General features: G+C 40.5%; 1 protein-coding gene across 1 annotated transcript in view; it reads right to left on the bottom strand.

The window, feature by feature from the left end:
* Window positions 1–15,470, bottom strand: part of THEM5 (thioesterase superfamily member 5) — a 16,644-nt gene extending 1,174 nt beyond the window's left edge. The window contains exons 1-6 of the mRNA XM_069089984.1: window positions 15,149–15,470; window positions 13,210–13,411; window positions 8,868–9,006; window positions 3,219–3,329; window positions 2,377–2,501; window positions 101–154 (exon numbers count right to left, since the gene is read on the bottom strand). Coding sequence (XP_068946085.1) covers window positions 102–154; window positions 2,377–2,501; window positions 3,219–3,329; window positions 8,868–9,006; window positions 13,210–13,411; window positions 15,149–15,295 — 777 coding nt within the window. The 5' untranslated portion in view covers window positions 15,296–15,470 and the 3' untranslated portion in view covers window position 101. The remainder of the gene's footprint in view (window positions 1–100; window positions 155–2,376; window positions 2,502–3,218; window positions 3,330–8,867; window positions 9,007–13,209; window positions 13,412–15,148) is intronic.
* Between the last annotated feature and the right edge of the window lie 479 nt (window positions 15,471–15,949).

Below are 15,949 nucleotides of genomic sequence, written 5' to 3'. Positions count from 1 at the left end.
TCTCTCTCTCTCTCTCTCTCTCTCTCTCTCTCTCTCTCCCCTTCCCTCCCTTGCTCCCTCCCACTCAGTTGAGTAGTGGGCAGGTAGCATGTAGGGACACCTTAGGACTGGCCACTGTTATTTTCCTCTTCCAATTCCAGCTGAAGGAAAACTCCTGAAACAGAAATAAGACAGCAAGTCAGTGCTGGGCCGAGCTTCTGGATTCTATTTTCAATACAGGTCTGTTTGTTTCCAAGGTCTGATTCCAACCCCTGATTCCAGACTGGGATTTCTAAATTTTCACTAGACCTTCCTGCCTCCTTCCCCTATCCCTCAACATCATTATCATTGTCACCATCAATATAATCATCATTGATTCTGTCCCCAACTCTCAAATACATCCATTTGTGTGTTCTGTCCTCATTCTCATAGACTCATAGAATGTCAGAGCTAGAAGGGACTTATCAGGCTGAGGTCAAGGAATGAAAACCCATTTTAAGATCAGCCTGCTCTTGGAAAGAAAATCTGTTTCCTTTGGCTGGTAACAGACCTGGACCATGAATCAGTCAATAAGTATTTTTAAATATCTACTATGTGCCAGGCCCTGTGCTGATACAAAGAGAGATTAAAGAGATTTTCTGCCCTCAAGGAACTCACAGTCCTAACAGGGGAAACAACATAGGAACAGCCACATTCAAACAAGTAACATACGGATAAATTGGAGATAGTCAACAGCAGGAAGGCATTAGAATTAAGAAGGATGGGCAAAGCTTCCTATAAAGGGGGAATTTTAGAGGGCACTGGATGGAAGCTAGGGACATCAGGAGGTGGAGATGAGGAAAGTGCTCAGCTCTGGATCTGTCTCTGTCTGCCTCATTCTGTCACTTAACTTTTCACCTCTGTTTCCCCCTCTGTAAAGTGAAGTGGTAGTTCTCGCCTTTTAGAATAGAAGCCCCTTAATCTGAGACTCTCTTTTGACTGAGCTGTTATCTTGCTCCCAATGGGAGAGTTCTTCTACTCTGTGTTAAGTGGTATGTATTCTTCCATGTACACTTTTCCTAATTTCTGTTTTGCTACAATTTGGATAAATGGGTTTTTTTGCTGAAAAAAAAAAAAAGAATATAAGCAACCTGAGGGCAGGGGTGTTTTTACTCTTGTCTTTATGCCCCCAGCAATCATAGAAGTTCTTGGCACATAGTAGGTGCTTATGTTTATTGATTAATAGTCTATAGCTTGGCAGGATATAGACTAAACAAAGACACAGGGCATTCTAAAACCAGATAGAAATAGATCTTGGATCATTTGTGGTAGATTTTTTTGGTCTAGTTTTGTGATTTCATCTGTTTTCTACTAATGTATATGGGCAACTACTGTGAAATTTCATATGAGGGGGTTTTCTGGGGGCACAAAAAGGTCAGGTGACTTGTCCAGGGTCTCATAGCCAGCACATATCAGAGATGGATCTTGAGTTCCAGTCTTTATGATTGGAGGACAGGCTGCTACTCCCGATTTACTAAATACAAGGGAGTTAGAGAGGGATGGTACTAACAGTGGGGAAGGGATGGGTCAGAAAATGCTTCATGTAGAAAGTAGTACTTGAGTATCATCTTTAAGGAAGAGAGATGCTTTGAGAGAGGAGTGAGGAGAGAGTACATATTCCACTAAGGCTGGTAGATATAGAGAGTGCTTTGTGAGGATCAGAGATAGAGCCTGCTTGGCTGGTTCATAGAATGGGCTGGAGTGAGGAGAAACTTGAAGGAGGGAGACCAGTTAATTAAGAGATTGTCGTGATAATCTAGGCAAGAGTTGATTTGAGAGGCTGAACTTGGGTGGTGGCTATGTGACTGGAGAGAAGGGGCTGGATGGGAGAGATGTTGTGGAGGGAGAAATGACAAGATTTATCAGCTTATTGTCAGGTATGTGGGGTAAGGAGTTGAGGGTAATGCTGACCTTGGGAATGCCTGCCCCATTGTCTCCCCCAATCCCTTCCTTAGGATAAGGTCATGTCAGAGGAGGTTGATATGAGGTGAAGGAGGAGAACTGTTAAGTGACTTGCTAATGGTCACACAGGTGGTGAGTGGCAGAGAGCAGAATCATTCTTGGGTTGTCTTCTAACTCCTAATCTAGCAGCCTGCCTGCCGTAGCTACTCCATGGCCTCCTCACTATCAGTGTCCCTCAGTAGCTCCCCTCTCCTTCAGCGTCTCTCAGCTCTCTCTCCTTGCTATAGTGAGAGCCTTTTTCTTCATGCGGTCCCTTGTCCTTGATGGATTCTTCTGGAAAGAACCCAAGAAAGGTTTTATGCCTCAATGCCCTTGACTGGTTTCCAACCTCCGTATAGCATACTCCAGACTGTTTGCCGGCTGGTGCCCAAGAAAGGATGCCAATATTCTCTTTACCTGAAGCCTTGGCAAAAAGCACTCGCTGGTCAGGGCTCTGGGCGATGCAGGACAGGAAAATCTTCTGGTCCTCTATCTTTTCTACTTCCACGTTCAGCAGGGCCACGGAGTCCACGGGGATTATGCTGGGAATGGAGGTAAAGGTCAGTCCCTACTCTTCCAGGGCCTCCTGTCCCAAGTTCCCCAGACCTTAGATATATCTGCACTTTGGAATCAAGGACTTGATTCCTTAGGACAGAGAGATCTTTTGAGGTCAGTCAGGGCCTTCCTGTCTTTCCCCTTGATGCTTCCAAGTGGCTTCCAAGATCTTCCCTCAAGTGACCTTCTCCTTCTCAATTTTACCATCCTTAGTCTTTTTGTTCCTGGAGTGCCTTCAAGACCAATTCTGGCTTTTAAGGGAGTGATGGATGATTGCTCCCAGCTGGTCTCTCCCCACTTTTCTCCAAAAACTCAGATTTTCATAGTATTGGACAAAGGCCTTCCCTTACTGTGAGGGTAGCCATACATGTGTTATTATCCTTACTTCACAGTTTTGGGATCTAAGACTCAGCAGAGTGATTTGTCCAAGGTTGAGGTCAATGCCAGACTTAAAATGGACCATAGGAGTTGGCATTAGAATGAACCTGAGAGATCTTTACATTCAACCCCCCTCAATATATAGTTGAGGATACTGAGGGCCTCTGAGATGTTAGGGGACTTGTCAAATTGAAGAGTCAAATCTCATGTTCTTTCTACTGTACATTGTTGTTTTCTCAAGCACCTCCATTCCCAAGCTGAGGATGGAAAGAAGGATGGACAGACCATGACAGCCTTTCCCTCCTGACCCAAGGGTTGGTACTTACTTTTTAAATTTGATGTTGAGGCTTAGAGTGAACAGCCCATAGCCTGATAGATAGGCAGTTTTAGAAAATGTCTCATCCACCAAGGCAGCCAAAGCTCCGCCATGGGTAAATCTGAGGAGGGGTGGGAAGAAGATGAGTTATAGCCAAACCTCCTCTGCATAACTCCCTCCTGAATCTACCCTTTCCGATCTCTACCACCTGCCTTGTCCAGAGCAAAATTGGTTAACCGAGAGTTGAAACCAAAGATAAGTGAGGTGATGTTGACAGCACTTTGCTGCCCTCAATGAATTCGAGTCATCAGGCCCAGAAAAACCACATTCCAGGTACTGAAGAAATTGATAGGAGTGTTTGATGGTTTTTCATCAATTTTCCTTGAACAATCATGAAGAATGGGAGATGTGCTACATGACAAAAGATGTACAAGAATTGTCTTGATTTTAAAAATCTTTCTATTATACTTTTTCTATCTGATTTCTGAATCTCTTCACATGAGGATTTTTAATATAAAATACACATTATTATATATTAATATAATATTATTTTAATTATATATATTAATATAATACACATTTTTAATATGCAATATGCAGCCTCTTGTTTCTGTTCTATAAACAGAATAGGATCAAGAAGCCTTTTTTAGGTACTAGGATGATCTGGGAATGTTTATAAACAATTAACCAACAAATTTTTATTACATTAGGAAAGGAGCCAGTGGGAGAAATTGAAAATTAAGAAAGAGAGAGGGGATGATTTAAGGGGCAAGCTCCTGGGGGAGGAAGGAAGGGATGAAATCACGGACATTAGCCTTAACAAGGAAAAGAGCCAGAGGAGGAGAGAACAGGGATGTGTGTGTAGGGGGTTTGGAGGGGTGGGGAATGGGGAAATGGATGATTGAAGGGATTTGAAAGTATAGAATTAGGGAGAAGAGGAGATGGAGGGTCTCTCTCTCTCTTTTTTGAATGAAGCATGAGATTTTTTGTTGGGAGGCAAAGGTGAAGGGCTGGTGTACATAACTTAAAGAGAGAAAAGAAGGTTTAGAACAGAAATTCTATGTAGTGGAGCAGAGTCAAACAACTTTACTGTCTCTATTGCCTAGATGAGAAGATAAAATGCAAATTTAGGACTTCTCTCATTTAATCCCCTCCACAATCAGGCTAAGCCCATTTTTCTTTTCTTTCTTTCTTTTTGCACTTAATAATATTTTATTTTTTCCAATTACATGTAAAGATAGTTTTCAACAATAGTTTTTTTTTTTAAAGATTTTGAGTTTCAAGTTTTTCTCCCTTCTTTCCTTGCCCTCCCACTTCCCCAAAACAGCAATAGGTTATATACATATAGAATCATATTAAATATATTTTCACATTAGTCACATGGAGAGAGAAGAATCAGAAGAAAAGGGAAAAACCGCAAGAAAGAAAATACAAACAAAAGTGAAAATAGTATTAAGCCTCTCTTTCTAGCCTTATTTTCCACTACTCCCTTTCCATACACAGGGGAACAATCCCTGTGGAGAAGGGACTCACCTTCCTCTAAATGCTGCTTCTAACTATTAACTCTAACTGTTGACCCATTGCCACAGGCAGGCAAGTCAGTGCAAGATCCCTAGGCCTGGTGGTGACCTCCAGACTCTGTTGATCAGATCACTGTCCTGCTACCAGTCCAGACACAGGCCATCATCTTGGGAACTAGCTAACCCCTATGGAGATGTGGCAATTGTTTCTGCAGGGTCAGAAGTTAACTGCCTCATCAGCAGCCTCTGCTATTAAATACTTAGAAAGTCTATGATTCTAATATCCCTGACATTGTCAAATGGTTAAACATCAGAAGCAGATTTAATTTTATTAGTGAAAATGCCATCAAGAGAGATGCATTCTACTTGCTGTACCTCAGGACCTTAAAAACCATGGCACTTCCATCTGATGTATACCCAAACCATATATATATACACATATATATGTTATATATAAACATATATATGATATTATATATATACATATGTATGTATGTATGTTGTCTCCACCATTAGAATGTGAACTTCTTGAGATTAAGTGCTAATTCTGTCTTTCTATTTGTATCTATGCTTAGCAAAATGTTTTGCATATAGTAAGTGCTTAATAAATGCTCTCTTTCTTTTTCTTCTCTTCCTTCTTTCCTCCCTCCCTCTCTTCTCTTTTTCTTCCTTCCCCACATTCATATGTTCTTATTTTGACTGTGGCTGTGGGACCTTGGGAAGAGGAGAAGTTAGATTGACAGGGATTAGGCAGAAATGTGGGTAGAGCACTAGCCAATCATCACATTTCTCATTTTTAGAAGGAGGCTCCAGTGAGGCCAAGGTGGGTTACTCTTCTGGTGAACTTACCCCTGATGTCTTCTTTATGAATCTCTCTCTTTCTCTCTCTTATAACATAATATGTATACAATATATTAAATAAATAATGTATAGCTACATAAAATAAAAATATATCCATATTGTATACATTATATATAAAATAAATATATGTGTAAATAACTGTGATATAGAAAATAAGTATAGAAATAATGTATATACAATATATAAAATAAATATACAAGTATAAATAAATAATTTGCAAAATAAAAATATAAATAATACATGAGCGATATATAAAATAAACAAATATAAATTAAATGATGCATATATGATATATAAAATAAGCATGCAAGTATAAACACATGAATAAATAAGGTGTATAATATAGGAGATATCTAAATATAACTAAATATATAAATAATGACATATACTATATTAAGTAGATATACAAATATGAATAAATATATAAATAAATGTTGTGTATAGGACATACAAAATAAATATATAAATAATGTGTGTGTCACATAGAATAAATACATAAATAATACACAATGTTTTGAATATAATAAATATGTAAATGTGTAATAATATATAAAACATTATATTTAATAAGCATATAGAATAATACATAAATATAGAGAACAAATATGCAAATAAACATGAATAATATATACATAATATAGAAAATAAATGAACATAAATAGTGTATTATAATGTATAAAATGCATAAATTCATATATAAATAATGTGTATGTATATGTGAATATATGTTCCATTCTAATTTTATTTTTTTCCATTTTAATTTATTCTAGAAATGAACTCATATGGTCTTTAGTATGTGGATATAGAAGACCAAAGAAAAAGAGAAACAATGCTAGACCTGAACATCCATCATATAGTCTCAGGGGTTAAGGAAGGAGAAGGGGAAGGGGAAGGGTCATTAGGGATCCATTGGAGCAGAACTCTGAGGGTCAAGTGGTTTTAGGATCTGGAAAGGTGAGAAGGCTCAATATCTTGAAGAAGGGTTTAGAAATCAGTAAAGAAGTGAAAAGTGAAATCCCTGGCAGACCCAGGGAAAAGATTTCCTGGATTGTTTTTAAGAAAGACTTTGATTTTCTGGAAAGTGATAGAAGTGAGAATGTCCAACACTGGTTCTTTTAAAGAGGTGATCCAGTCAAGGCCAGGGTCTCTGTTTCTCATCCCACCTTCTTCACTGAGGGTAGGAGGATATAGTAGAGCTATGAAGAAGGAAACTCTTAGTATTCTTTTTGTATCAAGAGGAAGCCTGGTGTAGGTTCTAGAGAGCTGGCCTTAGGGTCAGGTAGACTTGGGTTTAAGTTCGGCCTCTGACACTTGCTGATTGTATGATCCTGAGTAAAGAAGTCACTAAAATTCTGTGCCCCAGGACAGTGTTGCCCAACTTTTTTTTTGTTGTTGTTCTTTGAATCTTTTCTTTGGTTGTTATAGTTGTTTAGTCATGTCAGACTCTTTGTGACCCCATTGGGGTTTTCTTGGCAAAAAACTGGAGTGGTTTACCATTTCTTTCTCCAGCTCATTTGAGATGAGGAAACTCAGGTCAACAGAGTTAAGTGACTTACCCAGGGTCACAGAATTGAACTCATGAAGATGAACCTTTCTGATTCCAAGCCTAGCACTGTATCCACTGCACCACCTCACTGCCCCTTGAACCCTTTAGACAACAACAAAACGTTTTATGAATGCTCAGAGAATTTGATCTACCATTCATAATATTCTCCGAGATGTATTCATTAAGGGCTTATAGTAATTACAATGGTAACATGATCATTGATGGTTTTGAATTGTTGCAGAACCCAGCCTATGATGCTCGAAACATGCATGTATTTGTCATGGAGGAAAAATATGTTTGTAACATAATTGGATAATTATTTACTCCTTAAAGAGTCATTAACATTTTTTAGCAACAGTCCCTCAGGCCGTTGTTGTTGAAGCCTTTGGGGTTTGGGAACCACTTTTTTGGCAACTCTCTAAGATCATATAAATTACAGAGAAAGCTCCACTTTGCATTGTTTGAGGCAGCCTCCCTGAGAATTTTCCCATCACAAGTTCAGTACCTATTTTCATCTTTATCCTTGTATGCCCTCCAGTGCCTAGTATGGTGCTTTGCCTATAGTAGAAAATCAATAAATGTTGGCCTCCTCCTCCCTCTTCTGGCCCACGTCTAGGGACTTCAGAGAGGAATGAAGTTAGGACAAGCTGATTTAATTCCATCCAATAAACATGTATTAAGCAACCAAGATGCAGAGGTATTAAGGGTTAGGAAAGATATAAAGATAAATGAGATTGAGTCTCTGCCTTCAATATGCTTACAGTCTATGGAGGGATACCAAAGGATAGGGATATACAAATAAATGTGATATAAAATGAATCATGAGAAGCACCTGAGTAGTACAGAGTGCTATGAAGTTTGGTAGTGAGAATTCATTTTTGATAGGGGGAATCAGGGACGGATCCATGGAGAGGGCAGCATGAGTTGGGTCTTGAAAGATGGGTTGACTATTGGATGAGTAGGCATTCTAGGTATTCCCTAAACTTGTTGTTGCCATACATTTATGGCTGGCTCTTTGTGGTACCATTTGGGGTTTTCTTGGCAGAGACACTGGAGTGATTTGCCATTGATTCTTCAGTTCATTTCATAGATGAGGAAATTGAGTCAAACAGGGTTAAGTGACTTGCCCAGGGTCAAACAGCTAGAAGTGTGTAGCATGAACGAAGGCAAAGAAGGGGAGAAAGCCCCAAACAAACCTGGATAGTCCATTTTTTTGGAGCATTAAGTAAAGGGGAAGCAGTAGCAAGAGATAATGTCTTATACCTTCCCATGGCAATAATAGTAATAATAGCTAGCATTTCTATAGTGCCTACTACCAGGTACCGTAAGTGCTTTATTAATATTATCTCATTTGATCCTTATAACAACCTTGTGAAGTCGATGCTATTATTATCCCTATCTTACAGTTGAGGGATCTGAGGCAAACAGAGATTAAGTGACTTGCCAAAGGACACACAGCTAGTATGTTTGTGAAAGTGTCTTTAGATTCAGGGCTTCTTGATTCTGGGCCCAGTGTTCTAACCACTTAGCCACCCAGTTGTCCAAAAGCTGTGGCCTCTAGACTCGTACTTTGTACAAAATAGATCATTAATATGTGTTTGCTAAATGACTGTTGATTGACTTCTTGGCCCCATGACTCCGAGGAGTACCTCTTTTGTCTCCACTGAACCCAGCCTGTCCTTAAAAACAACTGAGGATGGTATAGATTACTTATTCCTACTCATCTCCTTACCTTGGAGGGCCTTCCAGGTAGGGGCCTGGCTGGAACAGACAGATTGACTTCTTCTTGGATGGGTGGAAAAAAATGACGTACTCATAGCCTTGTCCTTCCTTTTCAATGCACCTGGTAAAAATGCGGTAGTCTTTTTTGTCTGAGAGAGAAGAAACATGGAAGAGACACAGAAAAAATTTTTTTAAAAAGATGTTTCTGTGAGCACAGGGGTAGAAGGATGGGATTCAGTCATTCATCATATGGATTGATGTTCAACATCAGGAGCTCTTAACTTGGGGTCCCCACCCCCCATGGACACCAAGGGGTCCATGGATAGATTTCAAGGGTCTGTGAACTTGTATGGAAAAAAATTACATCTGTATTTTTACTAACATCTAACTGAAATTTATAATTTCTTCCAATTATGAGTTTGAAAAATAATTCTGAGAATGGATCCTTAGACTCCATCAGATTGCAAAAGATATTGATGAGACACAAGAAAATTTAAGAACCTTTGCTCTGCACATAGTGTGTAGATCCTGGAGGAAGATTTGAAGAGAACTTGACCCAACCCCAGGTTGACTGGAGAAACATGATCTGTGATCTTGATAGACTACTTGGATTGTAGAATTGAGGACTGGAGAAGAATTTAGAAATCTCTAATTTAGAGAAGTTATTCACCCAAGATTATGCAAATGACAGCTAAGAGTTGAATCCAGGTCCTTGTACTCTAAAGCCAATGTACTTGCCAATAGTACACCATGATATTGTCTTACCATTTTATTGTGGAAAGAACCCCGAGAAGACTGATTGGGGCGTGCAGATTGGCCATTGCCCATGGGACTTCTAGTCTAATAGGGGAAACTGAGGCTCAACACCCAGAACTCTTAGTTTGATGGGTGCAAAGGAAATCCATGTAAGGAAAGACACCTTAAAAGGTTTATAAAGGGATGTAACTCAGAAGGGATGAATGAAGTACAACTCATGTTCATTAAGGATTTACTGAGGACCTACTTTGTGCCTTGGTTAGTGGATACACCCAATTTGTAGACAGGAAGCAGGGCTAGACTCAGGAAATTCAGGTTCTAGTCCATACTTTGACATTATATTGCTTTGTGACCTTGAGAAAGTTACAAAAACTTTCTTTATTTGTTTATTTTTTTAAAAAAAATTCACTTTCATTATTTGTAAAATGAGGGGATTGGAAAGCCTTTTCTAATTTTAGTAATTTAAGTTTAATAACTTGGCTGCTTGAAAGCTGTGTGAGCTGGGGCAAGTGGTTTAACTAATCTCCCTGGGCCTTGATTTTCTCATTTGTCACCTGCAAATATTCAAAGAATCTATGGTTTCACTGAAGACTAGCAATTGGTCTACCACTTAGTAGATAAATGCAAGGGAATTGAATGAGGCACAAAAGAAGTTATCCTTAATTCTGCATTCTCCTTTACACCATATGTTTAATTGGTTGTTAAATCTTATTCCTACATCCACAATACCTCTCAAATCCAACCTCTTTTCAGTAATAAAGCCACCGTTCTAGACCAGTCCCTCATCTTCCCAGACCAGCCCCTTCACCATTCTAGAGCAGCCACATCTTCCCAGACCAGCCGCCCATCATTCTACATCAGGTCCTTGCCATTCCAGACAAGGCCCTCAGCTTTCTAGATCAGGCCCTCATCATTCTAGACTAGCCCCATATCATTCTAGATCAGGCACTCATTCACCTTTCACTGGATTACTGCAATGACGTCCTAACGTGTCTCTTTGCCTTGAGTCTCTGCCCTTTTCAATCCATCCTCCACACAGCTGCTAAAGTGATTTTTTTCTAATTTTAGGTCCAATCATGTCAATACATTCTAGTGTTTCCTTACTGTGTGTACAAACAAACACAAACTCCTTTGACTGGCATTTAAAGCTTTTCCCATCCTGGGCCCAGTCTATGTTTCTAGCCTTGTTACACATTATTCCTGGACCTTAACACCATGGCCCAGTTACTTTGGCTTTATTACTGTTCTTTGCACATAACGCTCTGTTTTTTATCTCTGTGTCTTTGTATTGGCTGTCCCACACTCCAGCCCCTGTGTCTGAAACATACTCCCTCCCTCATTGCCTCATTTACTACTCACTTCCTTCAAGATTTAGCTGAAGTGTATCTTTTAACTTAGAACCTTTCTTGATTCCCACACCCCATGCACTGAGTGCTCTCCATCCCCAAACGTTTGTAGTTATTTTGTGTATTTTCATATATATATATGAATACACACACACACATAGAGTCTCTCCTGATAGAATGAAAATGTGAGGGCAGGGACTATTTAATTTTTGGTTTTGTATTCCTAGCACCTAGAACCTGGTACTTAGTTGATGTTTAATACATGCTTGTGGATTGACTGATTGCCCAGCTTTTGACAGCTAATAAATATCCAAAATGAATTGTATCCCATGTCTATTTACTATGCCACGATGCCTCTCTACCTGTCATAAGAGGTTAATACTAGTACAGACCACTTACCCCAAGTGGATCGTTCCAAAGATAAGGGCAGCACAGTGGATATGGCAGTCCGCCTGGACTGGAGAGACCTAACTTCAAATTCGTCTCGGACTTTTACCAGCTGTTTGATCCTGGGTAAGTCACAACCTCTGCTGGCTTAGTATCCTCAACTATAAAATGACAGGTAGTAGTAACTTGTGCTTCCCAGGGTTGTTGTGAGAATAAAATGAAATAACATCTGCAAAGTGCTTAGCACAGCCCTTGGCACATAGTAAGTACTCAATAAATGTTTGTTCTCTTCTGGATCCCCTTATCAAATAATTTCTAACCCTAAAGATCTAAACATAAGCTTGCAGCAGTCCACTGGGTACCATAATGTGACTGGAGGGGAGCAGCTTTAAGCAGGGGAATTTCACATGGGATGAGGAGAGAGGAAAATTGTCTAAGGAAAATTGATGACGTTAAGGGACAGACAAGGTACCTTGCTTATACTGAGGATGAGAAGCAGTTCTTGCAGGGATGTGCCTTCCTGAAGGATAAGGAGGGACTGTCCTTTTTTTGAGAGGAAAGAAAATATGGCATTTCTTCTATGCCTGGTGCCTGAGACCTTTGAAAAACTTACTTCCCACTGAACAGCCTGGGGTTACCATATAAGGAGTTTAATTGAGTTTGAAGGTAGTAGAATCTTTTGGTCACATTTGCATAATACTTTAAAGTTTAGAAAGTGATGTCTTGACTAACCCTGAGGTGGACCATAGGGTGTTAGTGGTGTAAAGTACTTTTTACTGTTGTTGTTCAGTTGTTTTTCAATCATTCAATCCAACACTTTGTGACACCATTTGAGATTTTCTAGGCAAAGATACTGGAGTGGTTTTCCATTTCCTTTTCCAGCTAATTTGACAGATGAGGAAACTGAGGCAAAAAGGGTTAAGTGACTTGCCCAGGGTCACATAGCTAGGAAGTGTCTGAGGCTGGATTTGAACTCAGGAAAATGAGACTAGCACTCTATCCACTGTGCCACCCAGCTGCCACCCCCTTTTAAGGGTCAACTAGTGCAATTCCTTCATTTTAGAGAGGAAAAAAATGGTGTACAGGGGAAGAGAAGTCAAGACTAGCCCAGTAGGGCAAGTAGTAGTATCCATGTCTTATAGAGAGGGAAACTGAGGGCCAGAGCTTTGCTCTGGGTTCCATAATCAGGTAGGTGGTATACTGGATTAGAAGTCAGGAAGATTTGAGTTGGAAGCCTGCCTTTAGTTTGACCTTGGGTAAGTCATTTACCTGTACTAACCTCAGTTTCCTCATCTATAAAAATGAAGATAATAATAGCACCTACTTCTTAAGTTTGTTGTGAGGAACAAACAAGATCATATACATAAAGTATTTTATAGATTTTACAGTACTACATAAATGTTAGCAAACCTTGTCACCATGAGGGAGCCAGGACTCAGACCTAGATCTTCCAATTCAAAGAACAGTGTTCTTGTTCAGTCTTGGAAGTGAGATTGTCTTTTTCTTTTCCAAGAGGCTTTTAAAACAAGCACAGTTTCTTGGCCTCAGAGGGTTTAAGTATAGTTCTGAATGGAGGTAGGGAATTGGGAATGAGTGAGGGGCTGAGGTCACTTCTAAAACTCTCTGTGGAATAGTAATGCATTATTCCTGAATAGTGAGGTGTATGTATGTATGTGTGCGTGCGTGCGTGCGTGTGTGTGCATGTGTGTGAGTGCGTGTATGTGAGTGAGTGCGTGTGTGTGCGTGCATGTGTGCGTGTGTGTGCATGTGTGCGTGTGTGTATGCGTGCATGCGTGCATGTGTGTGTGTGTGTGTGTGCGTGTGTGTACGTTGGGAGGAGGCACGAAGGAGGTCAGGACTCACCTGATGTGGTTATAAATTCACCTGGGAGCTTCAGCCCTCTGATGTGGTCACTATTACTCTTGAAGGAAGGAAGTTTGATCCATTCCCCATCCTTTGTCTTTTCTAGAAACTCCTTGTACAAGCGCATCATGTCAGGGCTCCAGCTGGCATTGGGAAGGGCATAATCCTTCAGGTTTGTATTCTTTGGACAGAACCTGGAAACCTAGAAAGAATCAAGTTTCAGAATAGTGCGATCTCCTGGGAGAAGACCTGGTAGATGGATACCTTGGAGATGGGGTCACTTAGAAGAACCATTTTCCAGGTTCTTTGGCTACTTGTCCTCAGCTCCCAGAAAAGTACCAGAAATCTATATAGTTTATAGAATCCTATATCTAAGTCTAGAAATGTCACCCTCCATCCATTTTGCAGATAAGGAAACTGGGGGTCTGAGTGTTTCACTGCAGAGGCAATGTTTATACCTACTTGAACCTCTCCACGTAGTTCTTTTTCTAGCACATCCCAGTGACTCTATGTACAGCACTTGGGTCAAGGGCCCAGCTGCCCTCTGGGGTAAAAAAAAATCCAGCTTTGTCAGTACAGAGACAAACAAAGTCACTCGGCCTCCACTCTCCTGAGGGTTATTGCTATTCTAACTTCAGGGGAGGTCTCCCTGCTCAGTTCTGCCTGGCTGCTTATTATGAGTGTCTTTTCCTGGAAGGTACAGTAACTCCCTTTGCAATGAAAGCTCCCTCTGAAAAATGGATCCAAAGCCAGGGCCTGGAACAGTGTGTACACACCTAACCACGTACGCATTCCTGAGGGAGAAAGCTTGGTCCTTTTTACAATGCTGACCAGATCATAGTTGGGGTCAGTAACAGCAATCTGACCTTCCCATACCAAGGATATGAAAAACATAAAAATCAGAATTTTTCCTTTGAAATAAACTCAAGGCCTTTTAAGTGCTGGCTTTCTTTTCACTTATTGTAGAATGTTAGAACTAGAGTGCTGGGCCTGAAGTGGGGAAGACCGAAGTTCAAATCCGGCTCCAGACCCTTATTAACTTTGTGACCCTGGATAAATCTCTTAACCTCTCCCAGCCTCAGTTTCCTCAATTATAAAATGAGGATAATAATAGCCCCTACTTCACAGGGTTGTTGTGAGGATCAAATGAGTACTCTGTAGAGTGCTATAGAAATGTTAACTTCTTGTTATTATCTAGGATAATCTCCTCATGTTACAGATGAGGAAATCAAGGTCCAGAGAGGTTAGTTGACATGTCCCAGGTCATACATTGAGTCAGTTGCAGAGCCAAAGCTAGAACGCAGTCCAATGTTCTTTGCACTATACTATTTATTCACAGGCTCATTTTTTATTCATTGATTCAATTGATTAAGAAGCTTTCATTAAAAAAAAGTCTTTATTGAATGCCTACTATGTGCCAGGCACTAAGGTGGTAATACAAATGTAAAAGTGAGACAGTCCCTGCCCCCAAGGAGTTTTTATTCTTCAGAAGAGATACAACCTGTACAGAGCAGAGATAAGTCAATAAGGTATATATAGAAATGATTTTCATATGTTACACAGAATGATTTCTGTGCTGAGGGTACTAATATCTGGGAGAATCAGGAAAGGTAGCCCTTAAGCCGAGCCTTAACTATTCATCAAAGACCACAAATTTAGATTTGGAAGGGGACCAAACTCCTTATTTTATAGATGAGGAAACTGAGACTCAGAAAGAAGAAATGGTTTGCCCATAGTCAAATAGCTAACCAATATTAGAACTGGGATCCAAACTCCCCTGACTTTCTAGGCTAGTGTTTTTAGCATTACATCACATTGCTTCTCGATTGTAACTAGTAGGGAAACCCAAGGGTGAGTGGATTCTAAGGTATCTACCCCCACTATGTCTGAGCTGCCCACCTGTTTAGGCGGAGCTTTGTAGAAAGAGCCCAGTACTCACCAAGCTGTCCGTGGATGAGCTGGAGCTTGTTCTGAGAATGAGCTTGGGGATGTGTCTGTGCAGGATACTCTGGGGCCTGAGGCTGGGGGTTCCGAGAGAGCCCCTGAAGTGGCCAAACCATGGCACGCACCAGAGGCTTCGGCTCATTGTGACTCTGCTACAGGTGTGCTCGGCTGCTGGCTTGGAATCTGAAAGACTTCAGCCAAGAGGGTCTGGAGAGAAGGTGACTCTGAGTTTTTATCAGCTGGCATTGCTCATGTCATCACTCCCCAGCCAAGCGAAACTCCTGCCAAAAACTTTAGCAAGACAAAAGTTTCCACTGCAGAGAGCATGGATTTCATCAGGGAGGCATGCACAATCTTGTTTGATACAGTGAATAGGGAACAGCCCTGGGCACTCTCCAAAAAGCACATCGTTCCAGTGCCTTTTGGAGAAAAGTCTTCAACGATGTAGAGGATAAGCTTGCTCCTTGCCTCATATCCCAGAGTTCTGGGAAGGTTCTAGGCTAGGGTCATCCTACGGGAAGTTAATTCAGGCTGCAGAGTTGGGGGAGTTGTCTAGGTATGTGGGTGCGATTATGTTTCTCAAGTTTTTGCTCATCCTGTCAGTTTTCAGGAAGGGCAGGGGTTGCTCTCCAGGTCGATTTCCCCCTAAATTTCCCTATGCTTCTCATAGACTTTTGCACTGTTCTGAACTGGAATAAGATTCTGGCTGTTCCAGAATTTAGTCTAGTAGTATACATAAGTACTATATACATATACACATACATACATATACACACATATATATATGTATATGTAT

The sequence above is a fragment of the Petaurus breviceps genome, unplaced genomic scaffold, assembly GCF_028583685.1.
Source record: "Petaurus breviceps papuanus isolate PSGF00001 unplaced genomic scaffold, PetGlider_PUasm1.0 186, whole genome shotgun sequence".
NCBI classification, from domain to species: domain Eukaryota; kingdom Metazoa; phylum Chordata; class Mammalia; order Diprotodontia; family Petauridae; genus Petaurus; species Petaurus breviceps.
Note: the sequence above shows the minus strand (reverse complement) of the source record. Positions and strands in the feature narration are given on the sequence as shown.